General features: G+C 41.1%; 1 protein-coding gene across 6 annotated transcripts in view; it reads left to right on the top strand.

Moving 5' to 3' along the window:
* The window catches only part of LOC117415446 (numb-like protein), an 84,885-nt gene extending 65,379 nt beyond the window's left edge, over positions 1 to 19,506 (top strand). For 2 of the 6 annotated variants that reach the window (XM_059026723.1, XM_059026725.1), the window contains exons 5-9: positions 1,119 to 1,259; positions 7,173 to 7,377; positions 8,127 to 8,387; positions 11,481 to 11,621; positions 13,036 to 19,506. In XM_059026723.1, the coding sequence (XP_058882706.1) occupies positions 1,119 to 1,259; positions 7,173 to 7,377; positions 8,127 to 8,387; positions 11,481 to 11,621; positions 13,036 to 13,811 (1,524 nt within the window). In that variant the 3' untranslated portion in view covers positions 13,812 to 19,506. Of the gene's footprint in view, positions 1 to 1,103; positions 1,260 to 7,172; positions 7,378 to 8,126; positions 8,388 to 11,480; positions 11,622 to 13,035 lie in introns of all 6 variants that reach the window. The other 4 variants (XM_059026720.1, XM_059026721.1, XM_059026724.1 and 1 more) reach the window with 3 other exon arrangements.
* The last annotated feature ends 426 nt before the right edge of the window (positions 19,507 to 19,932 follow it).

The following is a 19,932-nucleotide window of genomic DNA, read 5'->3' as shown; positions in this document are numbered from 1 at the left end:
GAGCACAAGGAGGTTAAGTGACTTGCTCAAGGTCACACAATGAGTCAGTGGCTGAGGTGGGATTTGAATCGGGGACCTCCTGGTTACAAGCCCTTTTCTTTAACCACTGGACCACACAGCCTCCAAGTCTTCACATAATATAATTCTTTACGTGCAAATAAACATTTTCCCATCCAACTAACAGTATGGTTTTCAAGCAGGTAAGTCATTTATTTGCAAGTTCACTAACAATCCAACATAGTTTCAGAAAGCTGAAATTGAAATTGAAATATTCCAGCGCATCTGTTCTTGAGGTTATCAGAATATAGGTCATGACTCATGCTGTACTTTTCTTCATCTTAAAGAATGGCTTATTTCACTGCATTGGACAGTCAAACAATAGGTATTTCAAGATATTTCATAATTAAACATAATATTTATTAAAGCAGAAAAAAACCGACACATTCAAAATAGAGTCATCATACAACAAACAGTCCTAAATATTGAAATGCCTACCTGAAAAACAGTACATGCTAAATTGTTTTGTTTTCACCTATATGGTATATAACCAATTTTAATCCCAAATGCAGCGTATTCTGAATAGTCATTTTTGTCATGTTATTCTTGAGCAGTATGTGGAATACTCTGAATAGAAAAGATGAAGCCTTGTCTTGCACATATGCTTGACTGGGGAATTCTTGCATATGTAATGCACCTGCATTGGGGTATAGGTAACAGGATGTTCAAATGTCCAGAACATTGTGTTTACAAGACATTGCTTTATCTCTGCTGGACCCTGTGTTGTTCATTTCACAGCACTATATATTTTCAACATTTGTTTTGATATTTTAATTCACACATCACAGGTAAATCAGTTTCCTTTTCAATAACTGTTACTGGGGAGCGTTCGCCAGGAGAAATCATTTATCTTCTAAACCTCGCAGTGTGTCCAGATCACGCTTCCTCATGCAACAATGCTGGGGCTCTGATTGGATTGAGTGGCGTATTGTCGACGAACGCATTGACCATTCAGTTCCACTGTTGTGTTAAGAATAGTTTCTAGAACGCTCATGTAGTGAATGCATCTCCATTGTTGTAATCCATTTGAAATCAATTGAATGCAGGTTGTTTCCCTGCAGGACCTGATATTGGACCAGACCATCGAGAAGGTGTCGTTCTGCGCTCCGGACCGCAATTATGATAAAGCGTTCTCCTACATCTGCAGAGACGGGACCACCCGCCGCTGGATCTGCCACTGCTTCATGGCCCTGAAGGACTCGGTGAGTTTGAAATGAAAAGAAATACTCCAGCCCTGTCATCATATTTAATATCTTCTCTGTTTAACATTCTGTTGTATAATATAGTAGACCCTGATATCTGATAGCGATGTGATACAGCCACCTGACATGCCTTGGTATCAGCTGGAGGTCACATTGATTCACAGTGTTGGAGCGAGGTAGCCTCTTAACACACACAAAATTGAGGACGGAGACAAATTTAGCAAGCAACAAGAAAATGCAAACGACACACAGAAAACCTTAACACACTAACGGAAAGTCGTGTGATCTCTTGTGGGATGTATTCCTGCTTGAATCGTACAGCCACCTATACAATTTTCTAGATAGATAGATAATTTTTAAAATAACTTTTTATTAACAAATATAATTAACTATTACAAAAAAATAGTTTACAAATGCTAGACAATTTTCAGTATTTTCAGTAGACAACCAAATATAACAACCAAATACATTTATAATACATATACACACACATACACATTTACATTGATCTTTCTGAACATTTATTAAAAAAAACAAAAAAAAAAAACATTTACCTTCTCATTTCACCTTCTCACATTTGGATTATTCACAGGTTCATACATAATTGTCCCTCCTCAATTGAGCACAGCACATCCCACACCCTCTATTCCCCAAACCCTCTGAAACAAATCCAGTTGGTGCTCCAGTCTATAATAGGTGAACTCAAGTCTGATTCGAGACAACACCAGCACATCCCCCCGTCGGCAGCACATCCCCCCGTCGGCAGCACATCCCCCCCGTCGGCACCACATCCCCCCCGTCGGCAGCACATCCCCCCCGTCGGCACCACATCCCCCCCGTCGGCACCACATCCCCCCCGTCGGCACCACATCTCCCGTCGCGGTTCTTCCAGATCTTTAGTATGGTCAGTTTGGCCTGACCCAAGAGAAAGTTAGCCAGCTGCACTCTATGCTTTTTCCCCTTGCAGTACATAACCCCAAATATAAACACAGTCGGAGAAAAAGTTAACTGCAGACCAGTAAAGAGGTCCTTTAAAAAACATAAACGAGGCCGTAACCTTGAACAGTGCAAATAACAATATGGTTTCTCTGCTATTGCAGAAAATACACTTCTCAGAATCCCCTTGTTCCTGGCTGGAACAATGGCCTTGTCTACATTGAATTTATTTAAAATGTGTCTGGAAGTTCCTTAATGTTTTTAAAGTGTTTTATTTTCACACACAGTCTATGCAGTTCTTTCTTATCGATTTCACTAAAGTGTATTCTATAATGGTCCCCAGACTGTAAAAGCTTCTGCATAGACTGGAGACTAAACTCTGCAATCCTGCAACACACATCCACCAAGCCCTGCCCACCCTTCTCTACAGACAGGTGCAGCACACTCTGTCTAACCCAGTGAATACCGTCCCAGAAAAACTGTGCTAAAAGTCTTTGGATCTCCTTTACCAGTGACGGAGGGGGGTCACACACATGAGCTTGCGCCACAACATTGAAATGACCAAGGTGTTAATAACCAAAACCCTACCCCTAAAGGAGAGTTTTGTAATAACCCCACTCCAGCTCTGCAGCCTTCCTTTCACCTGTTCAATAACCCCACTCTAGTTTTCCTTTGCCACCCCCTCTCCTCCTGAAAACACACCCAGATGATTAAAAATTTGCCGATTCCACTGTAGGTCTACTGGCAGGTCTGGTGGCCTACAACCCTCCCAGTCTCCCATTAAAAAAGCATTGCTTTTAGCCCAGTTTACTTCTGAGGAAGAAACCCTTTCAAGCACACGTTGGCAATCTTTTAATACTTGCACATCCTGAGTGTTTATCACAATCACTGTGATATCATCCACATAAGCCACCACTTTTACAGGTTCCATAGACACACCTTGAATAGACAAACTAGTTAGTAAAGTACGTAATTTGTTCACAAAGGGTTCAATAGAAAGCGAGTATAGCATTCCAGACAGGGGGCAGCCCTGACGGATACCCCTCTGCACTGGAAAAGGAGAGCTAAGCACACCATTGAGTTTTAATACACTAAAAACATTACTATACAGCAACTGAATGTGTCCCTGAAAACTGGGACCAAAGCCAAATGCCTTAACTACTCTAAATAGATATTTATGGTCTACTCTATCAAATGCTTCTTCCTGATCTATGGAAATAAGCCCTGCTTTAAAACCGAAGAGCCTGGAAGCTTCTAAAAGATCTCTAACTAAAAAGATATTGCTCGGACTGTACAATATAATTCATTACCGAACACAACCGAATTGACAAGGCCTTAGATCGAATCTTGTACTCTGAACAGAGGAGACTGACAGGCCGCCAGTTCTTAATGTTACACAAGTCTCCTTTTCTTGGCAGTAATGTCAACACTGCTCGACGGCAACTCAGAGGCAGTTCATTTTCCTTTATGCTTTCCGTGAACACGTCTAACAAATCTCCAATCTGTGGCCTAACAGTTTTATAAAATTCAATGGTCAAGCCATCGATCCCTGGTGCCTTTCCAGTATTCAGCCCAGCCAGAGCCTCAGACAGTTCCTGCAATGTCAGCTCTCCCTCAAGCTTCTCATTTTCTTCTTCTTGAACCTGAGGCAACCTCCGGATCTCCCCAGGCTCATATAAAAGTTGACCTGTCGCTGTCTGCAGACAGTGCAGCAGTTTTCCTTGTGCAGTTCTTTTTTCAAGTGCAAAAAAAAAAAAAAATTGTTGGTGCATCCATCTGGGCAAGATTCTGAAATCTTGACCTTACCAGTGCTGAACCTGTGTGTCCAACAGATCAGCTAATCTTTCTTTCTTTGTTTTCAGGTCCTCAAACAGCCTGTTGCTGTAGCCGGACTCCAGAGCTCTATGTATTATTATTATTATTATTATTATTATTATTATTATTATTATTATTATTATTATTTATTTCTTAGCAGACGCCCTTATCCAGGGCAACTTACAATTGTTACAAGATATCACATTATTTTTTACATACAATTACCCATTTATACAGTTGGGTTTTTACTGGAGCAATCTAGGTACCTTGCTCAATAGTAGAGCAGCAGTTTTCCCTATGAGGGATTGAACCCACGACCCTCCGGTCAAGAGTCCAGAGCCCTAACCACTACTCCACACTGCTGCCTATGTAGATCAGTGATATCTGCTTCCAGCTCTTTTATTGCTACACTAGTGCTCTGTGTCATGTTTTAGTGTATTGTTGACACAACATTTTTATCTGAACTTTGGCCACATCCCACCACTTTCTCATCGAAGAAAAAGCAATTTTTTGTCCTCTCCACCTTTTCCAAAAGAATCTAAAACATTTTAAAAAGTGGGCATCCTGCAGCAAGTTGTTATTAAAATGCCAGTAAGAAGAATGAACCTTCACATGTGGAATAACCATTTCTAAAATAACCATACTGGGCTCTGAGAATCCGTTTGGAATCTCTGATTTAATAAATAGATTTAAACAGTGATTAAGAACATAGAATTTATCCAGCCTGGCTAAAGACATACTCCCAGCGCTCACTTTAACCCATGTGTATTGCCTGATATTATTATGTGTTGACATCCAGACATCCACAAGATCATTTTCAGTTAGAACTGAAATCGGTTCCCTGACTGACTGCGGGTGGGGCTCAGAGCCATTCCTATCAGACTGATAGTCAATAGTGCAATTAAAATCACCTGCTAATAAAACAACCTCTTCCTACTGACACTGCGACAAGACACTATTCAGAGACTTAGAAAAATCCACTCTCGTCCATCACTGGAAGCATACACATAAATAAATATAAAAGTTTTGTTTTTTACATAAGCTTTTACCTTTAACAGTCTTCCCTGTACCACTTCAGTAGTAGAAAAAGAATCAGGTTTACCATCTGGTGCAAATAACATTGCAACCCCTGCTCTGAAATGAGTTCAAATGACCTCCCTCCCTTCCATTCATTAAGCCAGTCTGCTCGATTATTCATATCAGTGTGTGTCTCCTGAAGATAAGCAACACTCACTTTCTTCTTTATTGTATTCCTCCCGCCATTGACATTTAAAGTACCCAGCTTAATGTTCTGCGTGGCTAAGTTAGAGAAGGACAGACAGGAAATTGCACAGAAAATAAAAAACAATTATTTACTAGTTTAACCATTATTACTTTATATATATATATATATATATATATATATATATATATATATATATATATATATATATATATATATATATATATATATAATATAAATGAACCTCTAACTTTTTACTAATAAGATTCTTTAACTATCTTTTTCTTTCTTTTCAAGCCCCAGTGTTGTTGTTGTTATTTATTATTATTATTATTATTATTATTATTATTATTATTATTATTATTATTTGTTTATTTAGCAGACGCCTTTATCCAAGGCGATTTACAGAGACTAGGGTGTGTGAACTATGCATCAGCTGCAGAGTCACTTACAATTACGTCTCACCCGAAAGACGGAGCACAAGGAGGTCAAGTGACTTGCTCAGGGTCACACAGTGAGTCAGTGGCTGAGGTGGGATTTGACCCGGGGACCTCCTAGCCCTTTTCTTTAACCACTGGACCACACAGCGTCCCGCATCTGCTTCATGTTCATTCTCTTCTGCGTTATCCTCTGCATGCTTTTCCCCAAATCGTTTACAATTTTTTGCTAAATGCCCTGCCCGATTACAAGAAAAACATTGCATTAACTCAGAGGTGGCAAAGACTATATACCCGAAACCTGAAAGCGATATTTAATTCAATATTGATGTCATTTGGTAACATATAGAGCTGTCTCCTAAATGAGACTACATGTTTTAATTCTTGTGCTTTACAGCCCAGTGGAATCGTGGTAATCTCCGACATTATTTGCCCATGGCGGCTCAGCTCTCTGATTAGTACCTCATTCTTGATAAACGGCGGGACATTTGAAACTTTTTTCGCCGGAACAGCGAGAGGCAAAACAGAGACCAAAACATCATTAATTACTAAACCCTCCTAAACAGCTGTATGAACTAAATCTTCACTGTTCAGAAACACAACCACTGCCTTGTTCATTCGAGAAGCCGATTTTTAAATTTTTACACCCTACTACTTTTCCAAGCTCAATTACACATTTCTCAACACTGACAATAGCATCAACAATGATTAATGCCGTGTCTGCTTGTAATATTGTCAAAACCAGAGTCATGCCCTCTTGGGACTTCCCCTCCCGTGGCCATAAGGCTGTCTCTATTTAAACAAAAATGTTTTGATCAGCTGTAACAGTCAAACAAACCAACCCTAGAAAGAAAGAAAAAAGACTGGGGACCGAAACCCCCTTACTTACTCAGAAATCCACTCACTCCCCACACACACAGTTTTCTCACACACTCCCAGCATACACAGCGACAGACAGCACCAACAGATAGGTAGATAGATAGATAGATCTCCTTTTTCAATCTCTGTTTCTGGAAGGACTCCTAAAAGCATGCACATCCAGAGGGTCCTCACAATGATCACACATACCTGAAAGGTAAAAATATGCGTGTAAAATCACGAGTTTATAACCAAATGAAATCCAAAACAACAACAGTATAAGAGGAAGGCTTAGTGAAGATGCCTCTCTGTCCTCTCGGCTTCTGATTTTCTAGACATATTTTCTATTGACTCGCTTGCAGATGCTGCGATAATGGTCATTTCTTCTTGTTTTATTACAGCATTTGGCACCAGTAATACATTATTTATTTATGTATTATTATTATGTATTATTTAAACAAAGCCACTTCAGAAATTCCACTTTTTATAAGCACAAATTGAATTGTAAAACAGAGCTCATATTACCACTGTTAAGATTTGTGAAAGGCTCGGAACTCTCTGGCAGCGTCTGCATTGGCAGAGTGGATTCCAGCGTGGTGACTTGCATGGAAGCTTGTGCTAACACACCTGTGTTCCTCCTGTCAGGGGGAGCGTCTGAGCCACGCGGTGGGCTGTGCGTTCGCAGCCTGTCTGGAGCGCAAACAGAAGCGGGAGAAGGAGTGCGGGGTGACGGCCTCGTTCGACGCCAGCAGGACCAGCTTCGTCAGGGAGGGATCCTTCAGGGTCACCTCGGCCACGCAGCAGGCTGAGCGAGAGGAGGTCATGAAACAGCTGCAGGACAGGAAGAAAGGTACAGGTGTTTCCATGGGAACACACTGCGGCTGTCAAAACGATCGCACAGTGAATGATAATAAATGGGGACTTGTCCAAACTTCACCACCTGAATGGGAATGTTCCATCCAGTGTGCTGTCTTCCATACCTCTGGGCTACATTTACAAAGGCCTTGAATGTGTGTGTATATATATGTGTGTATATATGTATATATGTATATATATGTATGTGTGTATATATAATATATATATATATATATATATATATACACACATATATATACACACATATATATACACATATATATATACACATATATATATACACATATATATATACACATATATATATATATATATATACACATACATATATATACACATACATATATGAGGGAGGGGATTCAATGTGACAAAGCCATGCCCATTCATGAATAGAAAATGACTGAAAATTAACATTCATGGCAGGTTCCACAGACCCAAATTGCCACTAATCTTGGATTAACTAACGTTGCCTCAGGTAACGTGGTCCAGGGCTCATCAGGGTCTGTGAAACCAGCCACTTGTGTTTTTATATATTAAAAAAAACAGTATTGAGAAGTATCTGTGTATTATAAAATGTTTACAATGAGATGCCGAACTTCATCAAAATAAAATATCAGAAATGTTACAAGCTGATTGCACCCCCCCTTGGCCAGTCATAATTTGTTGAAAAACTAATAAGAAAACAGGCCTCTCCTAATCCCTTGGTGTTCTGTCATCTTCTAGCAGAAAGCCCCTCCTTACCGGCAGACAGTGCCTCCCCCCCTGAGGGGGCTGCGTCTCCCGTGGACAGGACGGAGGCCGGGTACCAGCACGCCATCCCGCGACGCCATGCTCCCATCGAGCAGCTCGTGCGGCAGGGCTCCTTCCGGGGGTTTCCAGCCCTCAGCCAGAAGAACTCCCCCTTCAAACGGCAGCTCTCCCTGAGGCTGAACGAGCTGCCCTCCACCCTGCAGCGCAAGACTGACTTCCAGGCGAAAAACCCAGGCAAGTGTCCCTCCCACTGAAAACACACGCTCCAAACACCAGCAATCAGGCTTTCATGTGTCGCTTACAAAAATAACTTCGCTGGAAGATTCAACACAAGAGCTGAAGTGTCAGATTCAGAGCCAGGTGATTGCTACTTACAGCTGAGTAAAATGTAGCACTTTTGTATGCATGGATTAATAAATGCATAGAATAGTGTGCCAGGAGTGTAGTGACATCAGAAACACTAGGAAGTGTTGGAGCTGGGTGTAAACTTGTAGGTAAAAGACATGAAATAATAGTAATTCTAAAGGGATATGGAGAGGATCTTAATGAAAAGTTGTGACTTGTTCGACAAGCTATGTTGAGTTCATTGGAATCAATAACTTGTATACAAGACTGACTGGTTTTGTTATACGGCACCTGTAACCTATGATCTTTAACCTCTAACCTTGTGCCAATGAGTCCAGCTAAGGGGACATGAAGCCGGTGAGACAGACAGAGGGTCGTCTCTGACAGGCTTCAGGGATCTGTCTGGCTGGGACTGCGCCCATGAAAATCAATTGATTGAAGGATGTGGTGACAACGCCAGACTATTAAAAGATTACAAAGCAAGAGCTCTAATGGAAGAGGCATTGGACACAGAATAAACTGTCCCCTGGTAAATTATGAATGTAAATGTGCATTATTGATTTTAGGGGGAAAAAATATATTTCTTAAAGTACTTGGGATTGCCTTGAAGTAAATTTGATTTTTGTTCTGTTTTGAAATCAATAAATTACACTTATGATTCTGGAATCTGGGTAGCATATTTTAGATTTAAAAAATCAATGAAAACTATAGTGTGGCATTGCCAGTTGGTTTATTTACAGCTTTGCACCGTCGCTCCAGTCTGTCTTCTCTGGTCATTAGTGAAATTAGTTTGGTAGTTCCAGCTTCCTCCTCTGTAGAGGCAGTTTGGTCCAGTGGTTAAAGGCTTGTAACCAGAAGGTCACCGGTTCAAATCCCACCTCTGCCACTGACTGACTTACTGTGTGACCCTGAGCAAGTCGCTTAACCTCCTTGTGCTCCATCCTGTGGATATGAGATGTTAAATCAATGTCCTATTGGAAGTGACTCTGCATATAATGCGCAGTTAACAGCCTACCTCTGTAAAGCGCTGTGTGATGGTGGTCCACTATGAAAGGCTCTATATAAAAATAAAGATATTATATTATATTAACCAACTCAATATACAGGTACAGCTATATGGGGAAGATTTGTTTGAAATGCATTATCTAGACAGTATCTCCTTCAGTCGTGTATGCTATTCTTTTTGATGTTTTTGCATCCAAGCACGAGTAACTTATCTTGCTCCAGTTCACATACACAGTTAATAAACAAAGGAGAGTGACACTTACAGGATCGCTATGATACTGCTCGGAAATGCAACACCTGCCACTGGAAGTTGTTTTCTGTTTAAGACCACAAATACAGGGTGCAGCTACTCAAACAGTCAAACTGCTTGCAGAGTGAAGTTCTTGCATGAAATCGGTTTTTAGTAGTTAATTGGAAAATAAGTACGCTCCTGAAATTGGCAGTGTTAGCAGGTACATGTGAATTGTCTCTGTTTATGCAGTTTAAATGACCATTTCTTGTTTAAAAAGAAGTCGTCTGTCGGACAGTTTTTTTTATTTTATTTCTGAAATAAACTCGCCCTTTGGCCGCATTGTAACTCCAGTTTGACCTATTAGACACTAGCATGCGTTGCAGTTATCCACTTGTGATTTCAAACCTCTCAGAGATTTTTGACACATCAATGAAGATGATGTTCCAGTTGACTGGCAACCTGCAAATGTGGTGCCGAAATCTCTGAAGGGAGATGAGGCAGAACCAGGAAATTACAGACCTGCCAGTCTTACCTGTGTAAGATGTAGAATAGTTTAATAAGGTAGGAACTTCAGTTCCGTCTGGAATTGTTAGTTGTGGAACATTAATGTGTATATATAGTAAGATCCCACCAAGAGTCGCTGTTGGTGGAAGAACATCTGTAACAAGCAAATAAAAAAGCTATCTACTGTTCTCCCCTTAAGAAAGCGCTGCTGTGTAATTTGTCTCACTGAACCCACAGTATATAACAGTTTCAAAGCCACGTTGTTGTGGTTCAATAATTGGGATCCTTTAAGATCCAACGTGATGAAGTTCTGGGGTCAGTTGGCGACAATGAACTAAATGGGAATGCATGCATTTTCTTATGGGGGGGGAGGGGAAGCCAGATTAAAACCAGTTCCACAAAGGTGAAAGGCTAGGGCATGGTCTTGCCACCTTTCCTACACTTGTGTTTTTTTACACGCAAGTACAGTTCTGTACAGCACATGCAGTGACCCAGAGGATGATGAATGAATGCTTGCATTTTCTTGTACTGCACTCTGCAATTAGACTTGTCTGCACACACTGTATTGCCCCAGGACATCCCTGAACTTGACTTGGATCTGTGGGTCACTGATTTTTCAGCTAGCCATACCCTGAGTTGTAACTTGATTTTCTTATGAAAAAACATACAAAATGGATGTTGGTCAAAAGTTCACTGTGGCTTTTGAGGGAGTCCAACAAAAAACAACCAGACTAATCCCGGGAGTTACGAAGGTACAACTGAAGAACCTGAATTTGTTTAGCATAGAACAAAGGATAATTCGGGGGGGGGGGGGGGGAAGAGAGGTATTTGATTTGAAGTCTTTTAAATCTTAAAAGGAGATGACAAAGTTAACACTAACATGCACAGCACAGAATCCAGGACCAGAGGACCTGGATAGAAATAAGACGAGAAAGACTTAAGACAGAGGGGTAGAAGACACTTCACACAGAGAGTGGCAAGGGTGTGGAATGGGTTACCTTTACATCATGTTAATGCTGAATCACTGGGATCCTTTAAGACCCGACTTGACAAAGAGATCAATCAGCTACCAGGAACTGGACGCACACTGATGGGCTGATCCTCTCGTTATGGACAGTATGCGGGTTTCCCGGTCATTGACATTTTAAACATGGTGTGCTTTTGTATATGGTACCATTTGGTATGCTAGCTATCAAACAGTCCCCTGTGAAAAGCTGACCTGAGCTCCCTTCCCTCCCCAGTGCCTGAAATGGAGTCTGGCCCTCCTGACGAAGCGGACAGCATCAACACTCTCTACTGCCAAATCAACAGCTCCTTCAGCAAGCCCCCCGAGGAGCCCTTCACCACCAACGGCATCCCGCCACCCTCCATCCCTGCCAGTGGTGAGAGAGACAGAGAGACATCTTACCCGATACAGACTCCAAGACCATTCGATGGTGCACTAGTTGTTGATGAGCTAAATGCTTGCCTCCTGTAATCATCAGCCAGCAGCACAGTCTATATTTGAAAGCACGTGTTAGAGACACTACAAAAGCAAGCAGCATTGAGACAAGCCTCTCAATAAATCCCCCTGTTCTCTTAAACAGTTGTCTTCATTGTTCCCGACACGCATTGAAACAGAGACCACTTAACAGGGCACAGTCAAGGCCATTCCCGGCTGCTTTGTTGCCTTGTCTATTTGGCCAAATGCTTCAGGAACAGGAGCATCTTGAGTACACATAGACCTAATCCTAACCTTAAATCATCCTTTTACCCCAAACCTTTAACTGTAATCTTAACCTTAACGTCACTTTCAGATTTAGAATGGCTATTCAGTCCCCCCAGTGGGACGACTGAAATAATATTCTTTATACAGCAGATGCTATTCAAAGTGCAGGTGTTCCCAGAGCATTCACTACCGGACAGGCCTGCTGTTTCTTCCTCTTCTGTATGTATTTTTTAATAATATGCTGTTATTGTTTCCCCTGATGTTTCAGTCTTTGCCAAGGGCACAGAGAGATTATTAAGGGAGACTTAAAGAAAGACTGTGGGTTTGTATTGGCATGGAGACTGAATTGTTCTCCCCACACACTGGGACATTCTCGCTGGGTAACCTGGGTAATGTGGGGATGCTTACAGTGTCTGATGCGCTCTCCCTTCAGTCTCCAGTGCACCCATCAAGAGAAACAAGTACAATATCTATACTTGCATTCACCTCGACTTTGCTCCACAATTGATTAGCCACTTCACCGTTCTGTATGTATCTACTGTACACTCCACAAGCCCTAACCAAAAACACGGTACAGAATTTTGAGTCACTTCCAAGTTTACTGTAGATAATTTTACTGTACGTAACTTTTTTTTTTTTAACTTGACTAGTTAAAGGTTTCCTTTTTGATCAGGCGGAGAAATCATTTGGGGGTTTAGCTGTTTAATTGATTGTGGTAAGATCTACTTTTTGCATCATATAATGAAATTTTAGTAATGCAGTAAAATATACTTTTAGAAATGGAAACACATTTAAAATGCAACTATTTTTTGACATACTACAAACAAAATCTGCTGGCGCTTGATATCAGTGGTGTATACTTGAGGTGACTGGAAGTATAGACCACAGTATTAATTGCCCAAGTAACCACGGTGAAAGGTATCGGCAATATTTATAGAAACATTTCTGAAAACAGATTTTCCCAGACTGCATTCAGCAACATCCTTGTGACTTCTATACAGTAGTGATGCAACTACTAGGTACAACATGTCCTGAAGAGGGATTTAAAAGTTAGGAACCGCACCTGACAAAGCATTCTGTTTGTCCAGTTCCTGCAGGTCCAGCAGGATGGGCAGGAGACGCCGCTGGCCAGTCCGCTCCTGCCTGCCAGATGGGGCACAAGCGGACACCGTCGGAGGCTGAGCGCTGGCTGGAGGAGGTGGCACAGGCCGTCAAAGCTCAGCAGCAGCAGCCACAGCAACAGCAGCCCCCCACCATGCCAGGCACACCAGTCTCCATCCCGAACGCCATGCAGCCCTTCCCTCTGGCCTTCGACTCCACCCCGGCGCCCGTGGGCATGTTCGTTCCACCCCCCGTACAGCCTGCATACATGCCCATGCCCACCTACATGCCTGCACTTGCCAACAGTATGTCCTACCCCAGCGTCCCTGTGGTTGGCATCACACCCTCTCAGATGGTAGCCAACGTCTTCTGCACAGCTACACAAATGCAGGGCTCAGGGTTGGCAGCAGGCAAGATGGGTAGCATTGGTGGGCTTCCTCAGAGCTTCAATTCGTCCGCCTCAGTCGCTGTAGTCACAACCTCCAGCTCCAACCACACCTCTAGCTCCAACCACTTCTCCAGCCCCATCACAGTCAATGGCATCCCCCCTAACAGCCAGAATTGCACCAGCAACGGTACCAGCAACGGCACCAGCAACGGCACAGCGTGGCCTCCTGGCCTCAAGCAGTTGGCAGTGGCAGGCGGTGCCCAGGAGGTCGACCAGTTTGAGGCGCAGTGGGCGGCACTGGAATCCAAATCCCAACAGAGAGCCTCAAACCCGTTCTCTAATGAGCTTCAGAAAACCTTTGAGATCGAGCTCTAACTGGGCAGGCTTGGAGGAAACGTGCGGTCAAAACAAACAACAACCCTTTTGTGTATTTCTTCTTTCGTGTTTTTTTTATGTGTCCATTTATTATGAGTTTTGTGGGCGAGGCTGAGATAAGTATAAGTACATTTGCAGAAAAAACAACAAAGATCAAAGACAGATTTGCAAGAATGCCAGCTGTAGTGATGCACAAGGGCCAGTGTGAACCACGCCAGGTACAGCGCATACTACACAAAGTGAACGGCACACACTGATCAGCTGTAACACTCGATTGGAAATTGTGTTCACTGGACTGAGTGTATGTATTGAACTAATGCATATGGCAGGACTGTCAGTCTTTTACAGAATCTCTGTTTCTAATTCTGTTTCAAACATGATAGAAAACACGTTTCAGGTTCCTGATCGATTTGTTAACTTCAGACAGTTAATACAGTTTTATGCTGCACATAGTTTGATTGGATTTAAGACATTCCTATAAACTAGATAATTTTAAACACTATCCCTTTGGAGCCAAATCCTTTGAACAGTGTACACAGCAGTCCTGTGGACTACACTGGAAACTGATAACAGGAACCTTGATTCGGGACAGAACCTACAGCCGTCTGTCCAGGTACTTTACTGCTGAGACAGACACTGCCGTGTAAAGTTACTCTGTGTTTGCTAACGCTCAGAAAGACGGAAGTTATTTTCTGTTTGTTCCAAGCTCTCGTGTTGCATCATCACAATATTACTCTGTGATCTTCTACATAACCACTGAAGCTGTGGTACTAATGTTTCCACTCAACGTGTTGTCTTTGACCTCCCCTCTCCTCCACAGACTTGCAGACACAGCTCTTTGGAGTACAGGGAGTCTACAAAGGGTTTATAGAGGTACAACCAAATGACTTTGTTTTCTGTTTTTATTTTTTTTATTTTATTTTTTAATGAAAATCTTTAGTATGCATCAGAATATGGGTGGGTCTCCCCATAAGGGGGTAGATTCAATAAAACAAAATTACAGGTCAGCTTATGGGCTTGTGTCATCTTCCCTGGTTAATGCCAGCATGTACGGTACAGGATATATATTTAAAGTACACAGAACTCGCAGTAACAATTCCACTTGCCAAATATGCATTGCCATCACTTCGTAGAGCGGCCGTGCCTCGAGATGAAACACATTGTTAAACGTGAATTTTATTTTTAATTAATTTATATTTAAGGAGTGAACAAAAAAAATGGTTATCGCCTTTTGCATGAAGGAACATTGAAAGTGTGTGAGTTGCTACTGGAGTTCGAGTTCTTGTAAATGGAAAAACAATTCAGAATGTTTTTATGTGTAGCAAAAGACATCTCATGCACAGTGATAGATTTAGGAATAAGTGAGTTTAGTTACCATGGCATCAAAAGCCTATAAATACCTCCAGTGTTTTTTTTTTTTTTTCCAAACACACTTTCCCTTGTCAAAGGTGTGTTAAACACACTGAAACGTTGGGAAGTTGCTCTTTTGAATAATTGGAAAAACGTGCTGTCGTTTATTTCCTTTACGTGACCTCCGATTCCCAGATGCTTCACACAGGGGCTTGCCTTCCCACCACCTTTCCTTTCCTGTGACTGGCGTGTTTTCAAAGCTAACAGCACTTCTTTACAGTGTGATCTCTTGAAGTAGAATACACTGCATCGAAATATCTGCAGGGAGCGATCGATCACTTTCCTACACTAGTAGTTTGGAAAACAATCTTTCATGTAGACACATATGAGATCTAAGAAATGATACATAATCCGGTAAGATTTACAGTAATTATTTTGAGCTCTGTGCATTTTAAGATGAATGCACAAATCTGGCTTTTTGTCACAAGGATGTGTCCTATTATGTAAATGCCATTGAATAGCAGCATTGAACATGGAAGGTATGGAAATCATGACCCAGCTTTGTCATTTCTTTCTGTTTTAAAGCCATGCCCGTGTATGATAATAACTGCCGTAACTACCTGTATTACAGTAGAAAAATGCTTCTCCGGTTTACTTTTGAGCACAAGAAACTTTATAAAATAATGGGGGTGTAAGAGGGAGTTTCTGGCATGCATCTGCATTGTTTCAGAATCCTACCACAGCTGCAGCCAGCATGGATATAGAGAGCCGTGTTATTAATAGTGCCACAGGACAGCAGCACTACGGCTTATTTATTCAGGCAACAGTGTCCTTTGGGAAACGATGGACTCTATTCACAAAGCGTTAACCCTTTCATGCACATAGCTGTTTAAATCTTTACAGCCTCATATGAGGACATGTGCGTGAATGGGTTAAGGAATGTTTTAAGCAACATTTTTTTAAGGTCTATTTTTGAAGATGTGTTTATAAACATTCACTCAACAGAGCTCTGGAAATGAATACACTGCAGTGTTTTGCTTCAATGGTATGTGAGAACAAGTCATTGCTTATGCGAGGCATGCGAGAAACAGCTGGAGTTAATAAAGCGCAGATGTAAAGAGTCTTGACTTGTAACAGTGAGTTCTTAAAAAGTCCTGAAGATGGCCTTCATGTTTTCAATCCATTTTTAATTTTGTTTTAATTTGTTTATGAATATGCATTATTTTAAGAAACTTTGGGGGATTCGCAACGTGTTTTGCTCCAAAACGTCATTAGCACCATTGAAAGAAAAACCTGGTAATGTCACAAAACTGGAAATAAACCACTTTGAACACCTAAAAGCCATTGAAATTCATGAACGGCTTGTTAATTTACTGTTTGTACCTCAATGGGTGTTTTTCTCTTTATATACAATGGTGCTAAAGACACTTTGGAGTTAACGGCACTGTGTATTTCAACCATTGATTTTATGAGTGGAGATTATCAGTTTTTAAAAAGTATGTGCAATTGTCAACATTAGAGAACCCAATCGACCACTGACTCCGGTCAGCCATCCAATTATTTTGAATTCAAGCTGTAGTTTTTTACAGGCCCCAGAAAGCAACGTAGCCTTTGAAGCTTACATATAAAAGGCACTTCTCTTTACTTACTAAACCAAGGCTTGGGGTTGACAGCTAGGTTGCCATGGCAGCCACTAGAATATCCATTTCCTGCTCTGTTCAGTGGTTTTGCTACAAAGCAAGCTCCCAACGACCCAGAGGGACATACTGTATATTACAAACCCTTTCTTTACCCAAACACATGATGTTTATTGGAGCAGTAGTAATAGAATACGTTTCAGTCATAACATTTGGAATAACAGTCTGACCATTTGTATTTGAGTTTTCTGTTCATTTTAGGTTCTATTGGGTATTATTGGGTCTTGTTATACGCTTCCATTTTTTGGTATTTTAGTACCCTGTTTAACTTAATTGCCAAATGTGTTGTTGATTTGTTTGCTACATGAATTAATATATATATATTGCGTAGCTTTGTGTATGTATCTGAAAGTAGGTACCATTTTGTATTCAAGGGTAATGTAACAGGTGTTAACAGGTATAGACACAGCATCTTAGAAAATACCCTTTTTCTGTTTGCTTGTACATGTGCTTCAAATGGACACACCCTTAACTCTCTCTTTTTTATTCTTTTTATTTTTAAATCAGGGATGTAGAAGTCGTGGTTAGTGTTTTTGGGGAAACGACTTCATTTCTAGGTATGACTTGCTCAAAGAACGGTTTAGACACAAGATCGGTAGGAGACCTCGTCAGTTAGCTTGCCCACCGCGCCATATTAGTATGTTAGCTTGCCCACCTTGCCATATTGCCTCAGTGAAGATAGACTAGCGGCTGTACCCCCACCCCCTCCCGAAACAGGAAACCGGGAGGATACTTTATAAGAGACAAGCTACAGGGAGGGATGGGGTTTTGTTCCTTGCTGAAAACGTTTCTCATGTATATAGCCATCTTCAAGAATTGCCTCAAAGTAAAAGTAAGCCATTTGGCTTTGAATAGTAGCCACACAGATAAATATTTCTGCTGCTAACGAAATGTACTTTTCAGGTTATCGGCAGATTTTGTATCTGTTTTCTCAGCAGCACATACAAACCCCTGTGATTTTTCTAAGTTCTTCTTTGCACTTGTCTCTCTCAGCCAATACTGCAGCTGTTAGCTATCTTCAACTGAACCAGACTTGCACAGACTGGACCAATTGTAATAGCTTGCAACGAATGCCTCAAACAGTTGGCAGCTGAAATCAGAGTGGTTACTGTGAGAGTTGGGAGTTGAAACATGTAGGTTTAAATTGGAGATTGAGGAAGATTTGAAACGTGTAGACTTTGTTTTATGGCACCATTCCAGTTGACTTTTCTTTGTATATCATTTAAAGTCTGTGGAAGATCATTTCCAGCTTTAAGAACAGCTATGCCTTGCTGCCTAGACAATTCAGCATCTAGCGAGTCCAGCATTTGAATTGGTTAACCTGACTTTTTTTATTGAACTGGAACCTTGGCAAGATTGTCCACTTTTAGTAAAGATGGCATTTACAGAATTGAAGCATAGTGCTTTCCATGCTTTCTAGGCTCAGTGCCCCTGTGACATTAGACCCTGACTATTCCAACACCAATGTTACAACCCCCTCAATGTACAAGTGATCTGACATCAAGACAGTAACTGAGTTTTGAAATAACCCCAAACCCCTAACAGCAGTGATCCCCCGGCCTGGGGAACATTCTTGTGGGTGGTTTGGGAGATTTCTGTACGTGCCGTGGCCCCCCCCCTTGCACCTTCTTACACCCCCAGGCCCCCAAGGGTCCCCCAGCCATGAACCACTGGCGCAGTGCACTGAAAAGCTGTCCTCTTTGTGCAGCTGCATAATCCCCAGGTATGTGCAAAGAAATCCCATCATGCCAAGGATCCTTGAATAACGGTGGTGAAGGACTAATCAAAGTTACTGACTTGCGAGCTGCTGCTGTTGCCTGTACAGCGAGGCATCGATGGGAGGAAGGGTTAGGGAGTCTAAAGGCGGTCTTGAAAGTGCTCTAGACTAGTTGAAAGTAATGCAGAAATAGTGATTGTTGTTTCTCACAACCCAGATGAGAGAGAGCGAGAAAGCGAGAGCAAGAGAGATGTTGTAGATGGTTAAGGATAATAATGAGGTACTGGCATTCATTCATGCAGGGAGATCAGTTAAAGGACAAGGAAGACTAAACTATTTTAATCATTTTAAGTTTGTATATTTTGATTTCTGTGTCGCAAGATGACACATGCTTCTAGAGAGATTTGAATTGTTCGTTTTGATTGGCTGAGAGGGACAGTGCATTATAAATTCCTCTTTTACAGTATACACAATGTTCACGTGTAGCTAGATGCTGTGGGAGGCTTTCACCAACAGGGGTAATTAAGAGAGCATGTGATTGTTCAGAGCAATCGGAGAAAGTTTCTTTATGGTTCAGTGTTGCATTATTTCAAAATAAGTAAGCTTGTCTTCAGGTGTATAAAACATGAGTGCATGAGTTATTCATAAGAGATTCCCTCTTCATTCCTTATTCTTTTGAATCAAGAAAATACATATTATTATTATTATTATTATTATTATTATTATTATTATATTGCATTGCCCCCTAAAAAGTAGCTAAATATATTGCAGAAAACTAAGTTACCTCATAAACTTGATTGTAAACTGTAGTGTAGTGATAACAAACCAGTGAAACTTATTTTCTATCTTTTATTTACAGATTTTGTATCTAAACCTACATATTTGTATTATAATTACATTGTACAAAGATAAATAAATAATATAATGTAAAAAAAAGAACATGATGGAGTTTTGTCATTTTTGTGTTTGCTTTCTTTCTTCAATAGAATTGCAATAATATCTGACATGGAATTACAATGCCTGTGCTCTGATAGATATGAGAGGGGTATTGTGGGAACAGAAAACTAGCATTGTTGCAGGAGGGTGCGTGATCTGGTTACACAGTGATCCTTAGAGGAGTTTTTTATTTTCTCCTTGCGAACGCTCCCGAGTAAATGTTGAAATATATTGCCCATGATGGGAGAGTGTCAAAAAAAGTCTGTAATATGTTTAGAAATATAACTGCGATGTGAACAACACGGGACACAGCAAGGATAACATACTGAGATTCTTGTAAACTTTGCAAGGTGTTCTGTAACTCCTGAAGATGTATTCACAAAGACATATTAACATCCAGGATGCATAATTCAGAGGAGCT

Source organism: Acipenser ruthenus, chromosome 7 (assembly GCF_902713425.1).
Source record: "Acipenser ruthenus chromosome 7, fAciRut3.2 maternal haplotype, whole genome shotgun sequence".
NCBI classification, from domain to species: Eukaryota; Metazoa; Chordata; class Actinopteri; order Acipenseriformes; family Acipenseridae; genus Acipenser; species Acipenser ruthenus.
The sequence above is the reverse complement of the archived record's forward strand: the minus strand, read 5'-3'. Positions and strand labels throughout refer to the sequence as shown.